General features: G+C 48.2%; 1 protein-coding gene across 3 annotated transcripts in view; it reads left to right on the top strand.

Annotated features, from left to right (window-relative positions):
- Positions 1 to 436: 436 nt before the first annotated feature.
- The window catches only part of FBXW2 (F-box and WD repeat domain containing 2), a 29,502-nt gene continuing 12,037 nt past the window's right edge, over positions 437 to 17,901 (top strand). The window contains exons 1-5 of one of the 3 annotated variants that reach the window (XM_077284887.1): positions 437 to 573; positions 1,512 to 2,014; positions 5,343 to 5,537; positions 6,651 to 6,784; positions 6,864 to 6,950. In XM_077284887.1, the coding sequence (XP_077141002.1) occupies positions 1,525 to 2,014; positions 5,343 to 5,537; positions 6,651 to 6,784; positions 6,864 to 6,950 (906 nt within the window). In that variant the 5' untranslated portion in view covers positions 437 to 573; positions 1,512 to 1,524. Of the gene's footprint in view, positions 574 to 988; positions 1,377 to 1,511; positions 2,015 to 5,342; positions 5,538 to 6,650; positions 6,785 to 6,863; positions 6,951 to 17,901 lie in introns of those variants that run through there. The other 2 variants (XM_077284888.1, XM_077284886.1) reach the window with 2 other exon arrangements.

The raw sequence follows: 17,901 nt of genomic DNA on the forward strand, positions 1-17,901 counted from the left end.
CTCAATATTACTGCAAAAAATCACATGACAGGATTCATATATATCTATATACAATAAGGGTCCTTCTGTCTACTGGGATTTAGCATTCTTATATAGAGCAGGCTAAATCCAAGTCGGCTAAAGGACCTGGTCCCTCTGCCGACTGGGAAATAGCCGACTCTGTGTGAGAAAGCTAAATCCCAGTGCACAGAAGGACCTGGGCCTTTAGCCGACTGGGATTTAGCTTTCTCACACAGAGTGGGCTATTTCCCAGTCGGCAGAGGGACCAGGTCCTTTAGCCGACTTGGATTTAGCCACAACCGGAGCCTGTGGGGGTCTCACTTTGCGGCTGCTGTAATTTCCATTTCCTGTCAGTTTCCCTTTTGCGCCTGTAACAAAGATGGCGGCGCTGGGCGCTCTCGCGGGACTCCCGCCAGGCATCGCCTGCTGATCACCGATCGTGCTGCCTTCTGCTGGGGCGCTCTGGTGTTGTGTCGCTCATCGCGGCTGATGCGCTGAGGAGGCGGGGCGCGGTGTGAGGACACGCCCCCGGCAGTATGGCGGCTGTGAGAAGAGGAGCCCGCGGGTTGTGAGGTAGATACCGGAGCGCTGCACCGAGCGGTATAACGGCGCAGCAGTGACGTCACCGCCGGATGTAATGCTGTCTCCAGGGGCCCCCCGGTGTGCTTGCCCTACCTCCCCCCTTTCCTGGCCCTCAAATTGCCATCTCTTCCCGAATTTCAGTCGCTGCGCCCTCCCCACAGGTTCCCTGGACACTGCTGGTCCTGCTCTGTGCTCTCCGCCCCTGCGGATCCTTGGAGGTTGCCCCTCCGTCCCTCCCCCAGGTGTCGGAAAATGTTCCCCATCCATAGAATCTCTGGCAGCTGCCCCCCCCCCCCCCCGGTGCACAGCTCTCATCTGCCCATCCCCCTATCAGTAATGTCGGTGTCTCTTATTAATAAAGCTTTCCCTGTGCTGAATATAAACCTCTGCCTCTCCGGTAGCAGCCAATCAGAGCGCAGCTTTCATTTTCACATTAGAATGTGATTGGTTGTTCTTTCAGGCAGTTTATTGTATGGATTCCTCATGGCTGATCAGATCTCTGCTTGCTGTCAGTGAGCCGGAGCAAGCATTGCACCTCCAGAAGGGGAGAGCCTGTGCTGCCCACAGCTGGGGGTCTGTGCCAGTGTAGGAGCCCCGCCCCCGAGGTGCCGTGCGTACAGCTCATGGATTGTTACGCTGCTGTCCCGCTCTGGTCCGTGCACTGCGCTCCGATCCCTACAGCTGACTGCGCCCTAATACTGACCCCGGAGCTGCGGACACGGTGGGGATAGTGTGCGCTGCGGAGAATGTTCGCTCTTTGTCCTGCACTGTAAATGGTGTCTTTTCTTCTTGGGGTGAGGACATTTGCCCAGACGCTGGCATGTTTCCTCATGTTCCTCTCACTGTGCGATGCCCCTGTGGGTTGGGAACCAGCAGGGGGCGGTATTGTCACGGCCACCCTCTAGCATGTGCTTTGTTTTCTCCTCCAGCTTCTGTAACCTTATGGAGAAGAAAGATTTTGAGTCATGGCTTGAGAACCTTTCGGCATCTTTCTTCGCACTCACAGACCTGCAGAAAAATGAGACCTTGGATCACCTGATCGGCCTGAGCGGAGCCGTGCAGCTGCGTCACCTGTCCAATAACCTGGAGACTCTGCTGAAGCGAGACTTCCTGAAGCTGCTTCCACTGGAGCTCAGCTTCTACCTGCTGAAATGGCTGGACCCACAGACGCTCCTCACCTGCTGCCTGGTGTCCAAGCAGTGGAACAAGGTGATCAGCGCCTGCACTGAGGTGTGGCAGGGGGCGTGCCGCAGCCTGGGCTGGCAGAGCGACGACTCTGTGCAGGACACTCTGCACTGGAAGAAGGTCTACCTAAAGGCCGTGCTACGGATGAAGCAGCTGCGCGACCACCAAGCCTTCCAGACCGCTTCCCTCATCGGCCACAGCGCCAGAGTGTATGCACTTTACTATAAGGATGGCCTCCTATGTACAGGTGGGTGGTGGCTTATGGGGATAAAAGGCACTGATAGACAGGGGGCCAGGCTACTCCGCCACATGGACAGTAATCAGTGACTAGGATCATATCATTCCCATGTATATACAAATCACTGTAGTATGTACAACAGTATACGAATTTATGCACATCATTATAGTAAGGACAACGGTACCCGCATATATGCACATCGCTGTAGTAAATAGAATAGAATAAACCAAAAAGACGGCATACAGTAAACAAGCTCTACCATACGAGCTTAAAGGGAACCTGTCACCCCCCCCAGGCGTTTGTAACTAAAAGAGCCACCTTGTGCTGCACTAATGCTGCATTCTGACAAGGTGGCTCTTTTAGTTCGGGTTCCTGGCACTGCTGCAATAATCGTTTTTTAAATTTGTCCCTCATACCTCAAAATCGCCACGGGGGCAGGTCTTTCCCCCCTAATCCAGACGCCTCACAGCCGTCACAACCTCTGGGCCCGCCTCAGGCGGCGGGGACGATAATGAAGGAAGAGGAGGCGGCGCCCGGCGCGCAGAGGCCATGAGTGACGACTGGGGTGCGTCTGTGTTAGGGGGGAAAGACCTGCCCCCGTGGCGATTTTGAGGTATGAGGGACAAATTTCAAAAACGATTATGGCAGCAGTGTCAGGGACCCCAACTAAAAGAGCCGCCTTGTCAGAATGCAGCATTATTGAGGCACAAGGTGGCTCTTTTAGTTACAAACGCCTGGGGGGTGACAGGTTCCCTTTAAGGGAAAACCGAAGGAAAATGGACAACTGAGCTGGGTAAAAATATTCTAAATTTTATTATAAGTAATATAAATATATGCAATAAAGACAAAAACAATATAAAAACAGGATACCACACCTTAGTGCCACGTCCATGCAGGAAACAGGTAATGAGCAATAAATAAATAGGTCTACAGTTGTGGCCAAAAGTATTGACACCCCTGCAATTCTGTCAGATAATACTCAGTTTCTTCCTGAAAATGATTGCAAACACAAATTCTTTGGTATTATTATCTTCATTTAATTTGTCTTAAATGAAAAAAAACACAAAAAGAATTGTCCTAAAGCCAAATTGGATATAATTCCACACCAAACATAAAAAAGGGGGTGGACAAAAGTATTAGCACTGTTCGAAAAATCATGTGATGCTTCTCTAATTTGCGTAAATAAAAGCACCTGTAACTTACCTGTGGCACCTAACAGGTGTTGGCAATAACTAAATCACACTTGCAGCCAGTTGACATGGATTAAAGTTGACTCAACCTCTGTCCTGTGTCCTTGTGTGTACCACATTGAGCATGGAGAAAAGAAAGGAGACCAAAGAACTGTCTGAGGACTTGAGAAACCAAATTGTGAGGAAGCATTAGCAATCTCAAGGCTACAAGTCCATCTCCAAAGACCTGAATGTTCCTGTGTCTACCGTGCGCAGTGTCATCAAGAAGTTTAAAGCCCATGGCACTGTGGCTAACCTCCCTAGATGTGGACGGAAAAGAAAAATTGTCAACAGATTTCAAAGCAAGATTGTGCATATGTTGGATAAAGAACCTCGACTAACATCCAAACAAGTTCAAGCTGCCCTGCAGTCCGAGGGTACGACAGTGTCAACCCATACTATCCATCGGCGTCTGAATGAAAAGGACTGTATGGTAGGAGACCCAGGAAGACCCCACTTCTTACCCCGAGACATAAAAAAGCCAGGCTAGAGTTTGCCAAAACTTACCTGAAAAAGCCTAAAACGTTTTGGAAGAATGTTCTCTGGTCAGATGAGACAAAAGTAGAGCTTTTTGGGCAAAGGCATCAACATAGAGTTTACAGGAGAAAAAAAGAGGCATTCAAAGAAAAGAACACGGTCCCTACAGTCAAACATGGCGGAGGTTTCCCTGATGTTTTGGGGTTGCTTTGCTGCCTCTGGCACTGGACTGGTTGAACGTGTGCATGGCATTATGAAGTCTGAAGACTACCAACAAATTTTGCAGCATAATGTAGGGCCCAGTGTGAGAAAGCTGGGTCTCCCTCAGAGGTCATGGGTCTTCCAGCAGGACAATGACCCAAAACACTTCAAAAAGCACTAGAAAATGGTTTGAGAGAAAGCACTGGAGACTTCTAAGGTGGCCAGCAATGAGTCCAGACCTGAATCCCATAGAACACGTGGAGAGATCTAAAAATGGCAGTTTGGAGAAGGCACCCTTCAAATATCAGGGACCTGGAGCAGTTTGCCAAAGAAGAATGGTCTAAAATTCCAGCAGAGCATTGTAAGAAACTAATTGATGGTTACCGGAAGCGGTTGGTCGCAGTTATTTTGGCTAAAGGTTGTGCAACCAAGTATTAGGCTGAGGGTGCCAATACTTTTGTCTGGCCCATTTTTGGAGTTTTGTGTGAAATGATCAATTTTTTGCTACATTCTCTTTTGTGTTTTTTCATTTAAGACAAATTAAATGAAGATAATAATACCAAAGAATTTGTGATTGCAATCATTTTCAGGAAGAAACTGAGTATTATCTGACATAATTGCAGGGGTGTCAGTACTTTTGGCCACAACGGTATCTGGGAAACTGAGCAATTCAGCATTAATATATATGATAATAATTTACATATTTACATATAGGGAATGTGAACAAATTGGATATAGTACTCCATATGATTAGAGTTATGTGAAAGAGTATATAGTCTCAGTGACATAATCATAAGTGATACATTACTGCAATCAATAAATCAAATAAAAAAACCTCAAAATACAATAGAATTGCAAAGACATCTGTGGTATATATGGTTTACAATAAAGTGCCATAGTGCAATGTGGAGTAGTTCATATGTAAAGTAATGCAGAGTAGTTCATATGTAAATGCCACAATCACATTCAAAGACACTGCTGCCCTGGAGTAGGAGTGAATGCAGATTGCGAAAAGCAAAGTACAGAGGGAAAAAAAGTTACATAGATAGACCAACCTGCGGGGGACGTGGAAGAACCCAACGCGCGTTTCCCCCGAAGCAACTTTTATCACAGATCTTGTCAGGGCAATCCACTTCGTTCTCCATCACGACTGATCATTCATTTTAAAAATTCAGAGTTCCTGGGTAAAATGTGTATTCAGGGAAGTGAGGTCATTACATTCCTGAGATCGGAGATGGTCACTCTCATAAGAAAGTAAAAGTGCGGTTTTGTCTGAGCCCGGTGGTGATCCAGCCACGGCCCATCCATCTCGGTGACCTCTCATGCCACAGTGGGGAAGTGGCGTACATTCTTCCTTGTTCTACAGTTTTTATATGCCCGCTCTGCCGGGGGCTGTGACGCTGGCTGAGCCATGTTTCCTTGTCATGCAGGCTCTGACGACTTATCCGCAAAGCTGTGGGATGTGAGCACCGGTCAGTGCATCTACGGCATCCAGACTCACACCTGCGCTGCCGTGACATTTGATGAACTGAAGCTGGTAACCGGCTCATTTGATAACACTGTGGCCTGCTGGGACTGGAGCTCAGGGGCCCGAACACAGCACTTCCGGGGCCACACTGGAGCAGGTAAGCCACAGAGAAGCCATGTAATGTGGCGTGCCAACCTTATTTCTTGTTTTCCCCTTCTGTCCTCATGCACCGTTTGCTGGGGCAAGCTACAGGCACCATAACGTGCCCTCATTTCTGCCAGTCCCTGTTTTTTATGCCATCTTACGCCTTGCTGTCAGTAGACCGCCATTGCCCTGTCTGCCGTGATGTCAGTACACCTTTCTCGTCCTGCCACCGTGCTGTCAGTACACCACTCTCACCATGCTGTCAGCACACCGCCCTCGCCCTGCCTGCAGTGCTGTCAGCCGGCCGCCCTCGTCCTGCCTGCCGTGCTGTCAGCAGACCGCCCTCGTCCTGCCTGCCATGCTGTCAGCAGACCGCCCTCGCCCTGCCTGCCGTGCTGTGAGCAGACCACCCTCGCCCTACCTGCCGTGCTGTCAGCTGACCGCCCTCGTCCTGCCTGCCGTGCTGTCAGCAGACCGCCCTCGCCCTGCCTGCCGTGCTGTCAGCAGACCGCCCTGCCTGCCGTGCTGTCAGCAGACCGCTCTCGCCCTGCCTGCCGAGCTGTCAGCAGACCGCCCTCGCCCTGCCTGCCGTGCTGTCAGCAGACCACCCTCGCGCTGCCTGCAGTGCTGTCAGCAGACCGCCCTCGCCCTGCCTGCCGAGCTGTCAGCAGACCGCCCTCGCCCTGCCTGCCGTTCTGTCAGCAGACCGCCCTCGCCCTGCCTGCCGTGCTGTCAGCAGACCGCCCTCGCCCTGCCTGCCGTGCTGTCAGCAGACCGCCCTCGCCCTGCCTGCCGTGCTGTCAGCAGACCGCCCTCGCCCTGCCTGCCGTGCTGTCAGCAGACTGCTCTCGCCCTGCCTGCCGAGCTGTCAGCAGACCGCCCTCGCCCTGCCTGCCGTGCTGTCAGCAGACCGCCCTCGCCCTGCCTGCAGTGCTGTCAGCAGACCGCCCTCGCCCTGCCTGCCGAGCTGTCAGCAAACCACCCTCGCCCTACCTGTCGTGCTGTCAGCGGACCACCCTCGCCCTACCTGCCGTGCTGTCAGCGGACCACCTTCGCCCTACCTGCCGTGCTGTCAGCAGACCGCCCTCGCCCTGTCTGCCGTGCTGTCAGCTCTTCTGCTTTTCAGTCTTTAGTGTGGACTATAGCGATGAGCTGGATCTCTTGGTCAGTGGCTCAGCAGACAACACTGTGAAAATCTGGGCCTTGTCCTCAGGAACGTGCTTGAATACGCTTACCGGCCACACTGAGTGGGTAACGAAGGTAAGTGCTGCAGATGCTAAGAGTCAGAGTTCCATGTCAGGAGTCCGATATATACATGTGTGACCTCCTGTCGTCACAGGTCGTCCTACAGAAATGTGTGGTGAAGTCACTAATGCACAGTCCCGGAGATTACATCCTGCTGAGCGCTGACAAGTATGAGATCAAGGTAATAAGCTCCAGAGACCCTCCTCCTGATGGCGGAGGTCAGTGACCCTCTGGGATATATCTGTCTTGCATTTCTTCCTTCTGTGCTGAACTACAGGAACATCTGAGGCCTCGATGGTGAGCCCCCCCGCTCATGGGGCCTCGCCGGTGAGCCCCCCGCTCCTGGGGCCTCGCCGGTGAGCCCTCACTGGTGACACCCAACTATTGAAACCAGTGCTTCTTTTATACCAGTCTGGGACAGTACACTCATGGGAGCCCCGTCCACATTCGTGTCCCCACTGTGACGTAGTGAGGGGGGAGTATAGTGTTGGTTGTTTACATATCCCGGCAGAATTTTTGCTTTCTTGACTTTTTTTCAGAGAATATGAATGATAACACCGAAACTTTTTCTCCACTCATGGTTAGTCATTTGTTGTCAGACTACTGTGTATTCTCTTTTTAAATCATAATGACAACCCAAAACATCCAAATGATCCTGATCAAAAGTTCACATACGCCATTTCTTAATACTGTGTATTGCCCCCTCTAACATCAGTGACAGCTTGAAGTCTTTTGTGGTAGTTGTGGATGAGGTTTATTTTCTCAGGTGGTAAAGCTGCCCACTCTTCTTGGCAAAAAGCCTCCAGTTACTGTAAATTCCTGGGCTGTCTAGCATGAACTGCGTGCTTGAGATCTCCCCAGAGTGGCTCAATGATATTAAGGTCAGGAGACTGAGATGGCCACTCCAGAACCTTCACTCTGTTCTGCTGTAGCCAATGACAGGTCAACTTGGCCTTGTGTTTTGGATCGTTGTCATATTGGAACGTCCAACTACGTCCCATGCGCAGCTTCCGAGCTGATGAGTGCAAATTTACCTCCAGTATTTGCTGATAATGTTCTGCATTTATCTTTCCTTCAACGTTGACCAAGTTTCCTGTGCCTTTGTAGCTCACACATCCCCAACACATCAGCGATCCACCTCCATGTTTTACAGTAGGAATGGTGTCCCTTTCATCATAGGTCTTGTTGACCTCTCTCCAAATGTAATGTTTATGGTTATGGCCAAAAAGTTCAATTTTGGTCTCATCACTGTAAATTACCTTGTTCCAGAACTTTTGAGGCTTGTCTCTGTGCTGTTTTGCATACTGTAGGCAAGATACTTTGTGGCATTTGCACAGTAATGGCTTTCTTCTGGTGACTTGACCATGCAGCCCATTTTTGTTCAAGTGTCTTCTTATTGTGCATCTTGAAACGGCCACACTGCTAGTTTTCAGAGAGTCCTGTTGTCACGGGGTTACTGCAACTTAGCGGAGCCAGAAGACCGCAGTGTTTGGTCGCTCCTACTACGCTGAGAAGAAGCACTTCTCCAGTGTATTAAAGGGAACCTGTGGCCGCGCGTGCGCAGATGGAGCGCTCTGCTGCCCGGGGCTTCAGGAAAATGGCCGCGGGATTCCGCGCGTGCGCAGATGGAGATCGCAGCGGCCATTTTCCTGAAGCCCCGGGCAGCAGAGCGCTCCATCTGCGCACGCGCAGCCACAGGAAAGATGGCCGCGCCCACCGGTAAACGGCGAATAGCGTAGACCGCGCTGTTTTGAATCTCCTGGGCAGTGGATCTTCTCTTTGGACATGCGCACACCACTACGCCACCAACGTAATGATGAGCCTGATCTGGGGGAGAAACAGCGCTGTGACCACGCCCATCCGACCTGACCAACTCGAGTGACAGGACAAAACGGCCACTTCACAAAGGTATTTCGGCAGCCTAACGGGGGTGTAAAGGCACCAAAAAGGCACTAATGTAAAGACCAGCTCTGCCCCTATTTCACACTATTTTTATCTAATCTTTAAAAAACGGGGTGATAGGTTCCCTTTAAGCGTGTTTATTTCTTCCAGCAGAACAGGGATTAATCGGCCATATTGAAAATTCCTGCATTCAGCTGTGCTCGGTTAGCCACTCCTTTTTCCTATAAAACCTGGGCTTGATTACCGAGTCATCGTCAGTGTTAGCAATTTGCTCTTGGAGCGGGAGAAGTTGGTGTTGTGAAGGAGTGCTCGAGGAGTTTATTAGCGACTGTTGGCTGGTTTGTACGCTTGGAAATCCCCTATCTTTCCCTGTTTTACTTTCTTCCGCCTCCCTACTCACCCTGGTGAATACCTCTGATATATGTGAGTGTATATTTTGTGTGTGTGTAGTTTTCAGTTTACCCTTGTCCTCATAACCCTTTTTGTCTGGTTGGTGTTCTGCGGTACGCACTAGCGCCTCTCTTCCCCGGGTAGGGGAAGGGAACAGACGTAGGGCTATTGTAGGAGATAAGGCAAGGGTGCAGGCCCCTGCATCTTCACCATCTGAAGTATGCTGGGGAACAGGGTGAGCTAGGGCGCCCCCTAGTGTTAGGGCCAGGAAAGGTGCCCCTGGTCCCAGGTCACTCGTCAGCCGAATCGTCACATTAAGGCTGTGTGCACATGTAGCAGATTTTTCACGTTTTTTTCACGTTTTTTCGCTATAAAAACGCTATAAAACCGCGAAAAAAACGCTCACATTAAGCATCCTATTTAATAGAATGCACTCCTCATTTTTTGTGCACATGCCGCGTTGTTTTCCTAAACGGAATCGCATTCCAGAAAAAAATGCAGCATGTTCATTAAATTTGCGGAATTGCTGGGATTCCGCACACCTAGGAATGCATTGATCTGCTTACTTCCCGCATGGGGCTATGCCCACCATGCGGGAAGTAAGCAGATCATGTGCGGTTGGTACCCAGGGTGGAGGAGAGGAGACTCTCCTCCACGGACTGGGCACCATATAATTGTTAAAAAAAAAAAAGAATTAAAATAAAAAATCGTGATATACTCACCTTTGATGGCCCCCGGAGTCTTCCCGCCTCTCAGCGGTGCACGCGGCCGCTTCCGTTCCCAGGGATGCTGTGTGTGAAGGACCTACGATGACGTCGCGGTCACACGACCGCGATGACGTCGCGGTCACGTGACCGCGACGTCATCGAAGGTCCTACACACAGCATCTATAGGAACGGAAGCCGCTGAGGAGATCGGCTGTCTGCGGAAGGTGAGAATAACCATTTTTTTTATTTTTAACATTCTATCTTTTACTATTGATGCTGCATAGGCTGCATCAATAGTAAAAAGTTGGTCACACTTGTCAAGCACTATGTTTTGACAAGTGTGACCAACCTGTCAATCAGTTTTCCAAGCGATGCTACAGATCGCTTGGAAAACGCTAGCATTCTGCAAGCTAATTATGCTTGCAAAACGCTAGTTTTTAGCGGGAATATGCATGCCAATTCTGCATGCTATATACCCGCGGCAGGAGTTGCAGAATTGCCGCTGAAATTTCCGCGGCAATTCTGCAACGTGTGCACTTAGCCTAACACTGACCACAATAAATCTTTCTGATTCATGATGGATCCTATCGCAGCTCTGACAGGGCAGTTGCAGCAGCTCAGTCTGGAGGTGGCGGATTTGCTCACGGTGGTTTATCAGCACCCTACTACATCTGGTGTGGGGATCTCGCTCTCCAGGCAAACCTTTGTGGAGCCTATGGTCGCGTTACCAGACAGGTTCTCTGGGTGGCGTGACAAGTTTGTGATGTTCCATGAGGCCTGCAAACTTTATTTCAGGTTGTGTCCAGTATCCTCAGGTACAGAGGAGCAACGGGTGCTGATTGTAATCTCACTCCTCCAGGGGGACCCTCAAGCATCGGCTTTTTCTCTCCCTGCTGACTCAAAATCACTTTTGACCGTAGAAGGATTTTTTCAGGCTCTGGGCCTGGTGTATGATGACCCCAATCGCGTCACCCTGTCTGAGTCCTCTCTACGCCAACTCGAGCAAGGAGACCGACTGGTGGAGGAATATTGCTCTGAGTTTCGGAGGTGGGCCACAGACACTAGGTGGAATGATCCAACTCTTTGTAGTCAGTTCTGTGAGGGTCTCTCAGGGAGTGTAAGAAATGCTTTAGTTCTCTATGAGACTCCTGACTCCCTTGAGGCAGCCATGTCTCTGGCGATCCGGGTTGATTGCTGTCTTCACCACTGACATAAGGAGTCACCTCCTAGGGGCGGGAGGTCCAGGGTTGAGAGTGGTCTGTACTGAGCCAACTGTGGAACCCATGCAGGTGGGTGTGGCATCTCAACCTGGCCAATTGACGGTTGTCCGGCATAGGGGAGGTGTTTGTTTCTGTTGTGGCAAAAAGGTTCATTTTGTGAGCACTTGTCCTCCCCGACTTCAATATAAACAACCGCTGGAAAACTAGTGGGCCCGGGTTGCGGGGAGGTTTGCAACTCGGGTGTACTTGTAACCTCGGTGGGTAAGACTCATTTTTTTACCTGCTACATTACTTGTGGGTGGAAATAAGGTGGACGTTTTATGCCTTCCTGAATAGTGGGGTGGGGTTTAATTTGTTACAGGTGGGGGCCATACACGCTGAGATGATAAACTGTTATGTGCTTGAGGACTTGCCCTCACCTGTGGTACTGGGACTTCCTTGGCTTGCTCTTCACAATCTGGTGATTGATTGGCAGACAGGAGGTGGCTAAGTGGAGTACTTACTGTCAAGGACACTGCTTGGGTACTCAAGTGGTTAGGGTGGATGGATACCCAGTCCGTGCCCAATTACCTGTCAGAATTTGGGGATGTGTTGTCTGAGCTGGGGAGGCAAGAACTTCTTCCCCATCATCCTTATGATTGCACCATCAATCTGGTTCCTGGTGCCAAGCTGCCCAAGAGCAAACTCTATAACATCTCAGGTCCAAAGAGGCAGTCCATGAAGGACTATATTTCAAAAAGTCTGGTTTAGGGTCATATCAGATTGTCGTCATCACCCATTGCTGCGTGATTCTTTTTTGTCAAAAGATGGGTGGATTACGTCCCTGCCTGGATTTCCGGGAACTCAATGCAATCACTGTCCATGATCCGTATCCGCTTCCCCTGATCTCTGACCTCTTTAATCAGATTGTTGGGGCAAAATGGTTCTCTAAAATGGACCTCACGGGGCGTATAACCTCATCCGCATTAAGGAAGGGGATGAGTGGAAGACTGCGTTCAATACGCCTGAAGGGCACTATGAGAACCTGGTGATGACTTTTGGGTTGACTAACGCGCCCGCCGTCTTTAAGCACTTAATTAACGACATCTTTAGTCACATGATAGCCAGGTTTGTGGTTATCTATCTGGACGATATTCTCATCTATTCACCTGACTTGGAGACACACCAGGGACATGGTAGGCATATTTTACATATACTTCGTGACAATAAATTGTATGTCAAACCCGAGAAATATATGTTCTTGGTTGAGGAGATCCCTTTCCTTGGTTATGTATTGTCTGCCACCGGTTTTCGCATAGATCCAGCGAAAGTCCAGGCGGTATTGGAGTGGGATCGTCCAGAAGATTTGAAGGCATTACAAAGATTCCTGGGTTTCGCCATCTACTACCGTAAGTTCATAAAGAACTTTTCGGTAGTAGCCAAGCCTCTCACAGATATAACCAAGAAGGGGATGGACTTCTCCAAGTGGTCCAGTTCTGCCAGGGAGGCTTTTGACTCACTGAAAAGGCTTTTTGCTTCTGTGCCGATTCTTGTCCAGCCTGACGTCTCTCAGCCTTTCATTGTGGAGGTCGATGCGTCTGAGGTGGGAGTGGGGGCTGTACTATTGCAAGGCGTGTCTCCTGGTAAATGGCGACTGTGTGCTTATTTGTCCAAGAAGCTGTCGCCAGCTGAGAGAAGTTACGATATTGGTAATAGGGAACTCTTAGCTATCAAATGGGCAGTTGAGGAATGGCGTCATTTCTTGGAGGGAGCGGTTCACCCAGTGATGGTTATCACAGATCATAAGAATCTGGTATACTTAGAATCGCCGAAATATCTTACACCACGACAGGCAAGATGGGCATTATTTTTTACCAGGTTTAACTTTTTTGTTACTTTTAGGCCAGAAAGCAAAAATGTTAAGGCAGATGCCTTGTCCCGTTGCTTCCTTGGGAGAGGAGATAAGTGCAAACCGGTTCCTATTCTCCAAAAGGGGGTAATGATGGCATCTATATGTTCCAGTCTTGAAAGAGAGGTTGTTGACGCTAAGGGGGACACCCCTGCTACCTGTCCACCTGGTAAACTATTCGTTCCTGTCAATCTCCGTCTTAGGGTCCTCAGTGAACATCATGACATGCTCTTGGCTAGACATCCTGGGAATAAGGCCACCTCGGATTTATTTACTCAGTGTTTTTGGTTGCTAGGTGCTCATAATAATGTTCGGGAGTATGTGGCCACCTGCAATATCTGTGCCCGTTGTGAGACCTCACATACTCGTTCGTCAGGGGCTCTCCAACCACTGGAGATTCCTAGCAGATCTTGGACTCACATATCGGTCGATTTTATTACGGACCTACCTGTGTCTACAGCGAATACTGTGATCTTGGTGGTGGTTGACAGATTCAGCAAAATATGTCATTTTATTGCTTTACCTGCTTTGCCTAATGCCAAATCACTAGTGCAGATTTTTGTCAGGGAAATTATTAGACTGCATGGGATTCCTACCGATTTTGTTTGTGATCGGGGGGTGTTATCTCCAATTTTTGGAGAGCATTTTGCAACCATCTGGGGATCCATTTGTCTTTTTCTTTCACCCGCAGTCTTAGCGGCTAGACTGAACAGGTTAATCAGAATTTAGAGACATATCTCAGATGTTTTGTGTCTGTGAATCAGGAGTACTGGGTTACCTACTTACCATTGGCTGAATTCGCTGTAAATAATAATTGTCCGGAATTATCCGGTATGTCCCCGTTTTACGAGGCATATGGGTTCCATCCGCAATTTAGTTCTTTCAATGGTAATCGCCCTTCCGGATTACCGGAGGCAGAACGGTTTTCATCTTCCATCTCTACCATATGGCAGGGGGTGACTAATAATTTGAGAAAGATGGGTTCTAAATATAAGAATGTGGTAGTTCGGAGATGTGTGGTGGGTCCGGACCTGTGTGTTGGTGACTTGGTATGGCTGTCCTCGAGGAACATTAAGCTGAAGGTTCCGTCTTGGAAACTGGGTCCCAGGTTTATCGGTCCTTATAGGATCTTGGCCATTGTCAATCCGGTAGCGTTCCGCCTTACTCTACCACCTACCTTTAGAATCCATAATATTTTTTACCGTTTACTTCTAAAAAAGTATTTGGTATCTGCAGTACCTTCGCCTCTACCATCTTCTCCTGTCATCATTGATGGTAATCTGGAGTTCCAGATAGCAAAGGTCCAAGACTCTCGTCTTGTTCGTCAGTCACTATAATACATTGTACATTGGAAGGGGTATGGTCCTGAGGAGAGGATGTGGGTACTGACCTCTGACGTCCATGCAGCCAGATTGGTTCGGGCTTTTCATGTTGCACACCCGGATAAACCCGGGCCTGAGGTTCGGAGGTCCCTCGTAGTAGAGGAAATACTGTCACGGGGTTACCGCAACGGAGCGGAGCCAGAAGACCGCAGCGTCAGGTCGCTCGTACTACGCTGAGAAGAAGCTCTTCTCCAGTGTATTAAACGTGTTCCAGCAGAACAGGGATTAATCGGCCATATCGGAAGACCCTGCATTCAGCTGTGCTGGGTTAGCCACTCCTTTCCCCTATAAAATCTGGGCTCGATTACCGAGTCATAGTCAGTGTTAGCAATTTGATGCGTGATCTTTGAGTGGGAGAAGTTGGTGTTGTGGAGGAGCTTTAGCGACTGTTGGCTGCTTTGTACACTTGGAAATCCCCTATCCTTGCCTGTTTTACTTTCTTCCCCCTCCCTTCATACCTTGGTGAATACCTCTGTTATATGTGAGTGTATATTTTGTGTGTGTGGAGTTTTCAGTTTACCCTTGTCCTCGTCACCCTGTCTGTCGAGATGGTGTACTGCGGCACACAGTAGCACCTCTCTTCCCTGGTTAGGGGAAGGGGACAGATGTAGGGCTGTTGTAAGAGATAAGGCAAGGGCAGATGCCCCTGCATCTTCACCATCTGAAGTATCCCGGGGAACAGGACAAGCTAGAGCGCCCCCTAATGTTAGGGCCAGGAAAGGTAACGCTGGTCCCAGGTCACTCGTCAGCCGAATAGTGACACCTGTATTTCAGCTGATGTTGTTTGTGGGTTTTTCTATGCATCCCAAACAATTTTCCTAAAAGTTGTGGACATTTTTACTGCTCTACCTGACCGTGGTTTTGTTTTTACAGAGCCCCTGATTTTCCATTTGTTAATCACAGTTTGAACACTGCTGATTGGTATTATCAATTCCTTAGATATCTTTTTGTATCCCTTTCCCGTTTTATACAGTTCAACTACCTTTTCCCTTAGATCCGTTGACAATTCTTTTGCTTTCCTCATGACTCACAATCCAGAGACGTCAGTGGCTGGATGAAAGATGCAAGAGTCTGTCTGGATCCCAGAAACTCACTCAGTTTTTATGCACACTGATTACAAGCAAACAGGTCACAGGTGAGGATGTTACCTTTAGTAGCCATTCAAACCCATTGTGTCAACTTCTGTGCATGTTGTCAGGCCAAAATCACCAGGGTATGTCAACTTTTGATCAGGGTCATTTGGATGAATTGGGTTGTCATTATGATCTAAGAGAAAACACAGTAGTTTGATAATAAATGGCTTCACCCAACCACTAACCATGAGTGGAAAAAATGTTTTGGTGTTATCATTCATATTCTCTGAAAAAAGGCCAAGAAAGCAAAAATTCTGCCGGGGTATGTAAACTTTTGAGCACAACTGTATAGAGCTAGTATCCATGCAACATATAATAAATGATGTGAAAAAGGAAGTATATAGGATATATAGTTCCTAGGATAAAGTGCTTCATTCATTGAGGTAGATAAATAAATATAAAGTAATATAAAAAGTAATCCATGTCTTCGATAAATGGTTTTCAACCTGGACAGTTCCAAGATGCGACACTTCAGGCTGAAAACCACCGGAGTATGAGTTGCTGCGAGCGCAGCATCAGTGATCATCGGTGACCTCATTGCACCATGAGAAAAAGTCTCATGGTGCAGCACTGAGCTCAGTGAGTTCACTGCCATTCACTATGAGAAATTATCACAGTGAACTCACTAAGCTCAGCGATGCACCATGAGACTTTTTCTCATGGTGCTAGCGGTGATCTCACTGAGGTCACTGCAGTTCACTGTGAGATTTGCTCTAGCTGCAGCAAGTTATTCTCCCCAGCTCTTCAGTGAGAACCGTCGCCTCTGGCCACTGATCATACTGATGAGCAAATGTGGCACAGAAGAATTGCAAAGTGGGACACTCTAGATTCTTTCAACTTCGGACTGGTGAGGGATATTGTTTTTTATTTTTGTTTGTGCACAGGGGACAGTGACTTCAGGAGATTATGTGTTAAGTATAATGAGATTTTTTTTTTTAATTTTAGTCTTCATTTTATATTTAATACAACTCTCAACATTGTCCACTGATGGCAGGCAGAGCAGGGGACAATGATGAGAGCTGTCTTCAGCACCCGGCGCCAGGGAACAGCGCGAACAGTGCTGGCCTTTCTCAGGCGCCCATGCTTGTAATACTGATGCCACACGTATGAAACGCGCGATATCTCTGGTACTGGATACATAAATAGACAGCCAGGACTCAGTGTGTTGGTGGGTAGGAAAGAGGTGAGGGATGTTTTATGGCAACATCAGACCTGAACCTATGTTGTGGAAACAAGCTGGACTTTTGTTTTGTATTTGTTTTCTGCTATCACTGTGAATAAAACAATGAGCTTGGATTGAGCGAACACCCACCACCACCACGTACACGATCAAGATGTACAGTGGCATGTAAAAGTTAAGTGAACAGTTAAGCAAGTTCAAGATGAAATGATCTCTAAAAGGCCTAAAGTTATAAATGACACATTTTACATTTTAAAAATTACGAAAAGGAAAATGGGCCTAGTAGCACCACCTTTTTGCAAGTATCACAGTTTGTAAATGGGGTTGATCGAATTGCTTCGGATAAGTGCATATCCGAATAGCTATAGTGCTTTCCGAATAGCTGCCTTGGTAACCTGGATACCTGGAGCGCTCCCGATAATCAGCTGTTCAGCGGCACGTGTCGCGGCTGTGTGACAGTCACAACGCATGCATGGGGAGCCTGTTTGTTGTGACAGTGAAATAGCCACGACTCATGCAGCTGTGCTGCGGCGACAAATAGCTGATTATCAGGATCGCTCCAGGTATCCGATTTCCCGAGACAGCTATTCGGGAAGCGCTATAGCTATTCGGATAAGCTCTTATCTGAAGCTATTCGATCAACCCTACTTGTAAACAGGGCTGTGGAGTGGGTAAGCCACAGTTGCGACTCCGACTCCTGGATTTTATCAGGTTCCGACTCCGACTCCTTCATAAATGGCCAATTCGTAACAATAAATTTACTGTTGTAAAATATTAACATCATGCTTATTCAGTTTCTCACCATCATATAAGTAATCAGACCACTTAGAGAGCAAAAACTATATTTATTAGAATACAATTAGAATATAGCAAATAACTTTTATAAACTCTTGTAAGTAAATATGCAATAAACACTGTTATGCAGTTAATAAGAAGAAATCTATAAATTTGTCCTCAGAAAAAGTATTGCCTCTGTCCGATCCTCCTTCATGGATGCCCTCAAATCTGATCTAATTATTTTGAGAGCAGAGAACAACCTCTCTACACTAACTTGGGTTGGTGGCAAAGCAGTAACCACTCGGGCAACATCTCTGACAATGTCAGGATACAGAGGAATGGCTTGTTGCACTGTCATTTTTGATGAACGGTCAAATTTCTCAATTTCTTTTGGTGCACATGAAAAATTCTGCTGAAATGTACTGGCTGTGTTCTTTGATGGGGATGACTCTTCTTCTATGCGGGAACTCTTTGCACGGTCCTTGTGATCCAAATATTTTTCTAAATTAAATTCTTCATCAGTTGATGAGGGTGAAGATGTGGCAGGACGACC

This window comes from Ranitomeya variabilis, chromosome 2, assembly GCF_051348905.1.
Source record: "Ranitomeya variabilis isolate aRanVar5 chromosome 2, aRanVar5.hap1, whole genome shotgun sequence".
In the NCBI taxonomy this organism is placed as follows: domain Eukaryota; kingdom Metazoa; phylum Chordata; class Amphibia; order Anura; family Dendrobatidae; genus Ranitomeya; species Ranitomeya variabilis.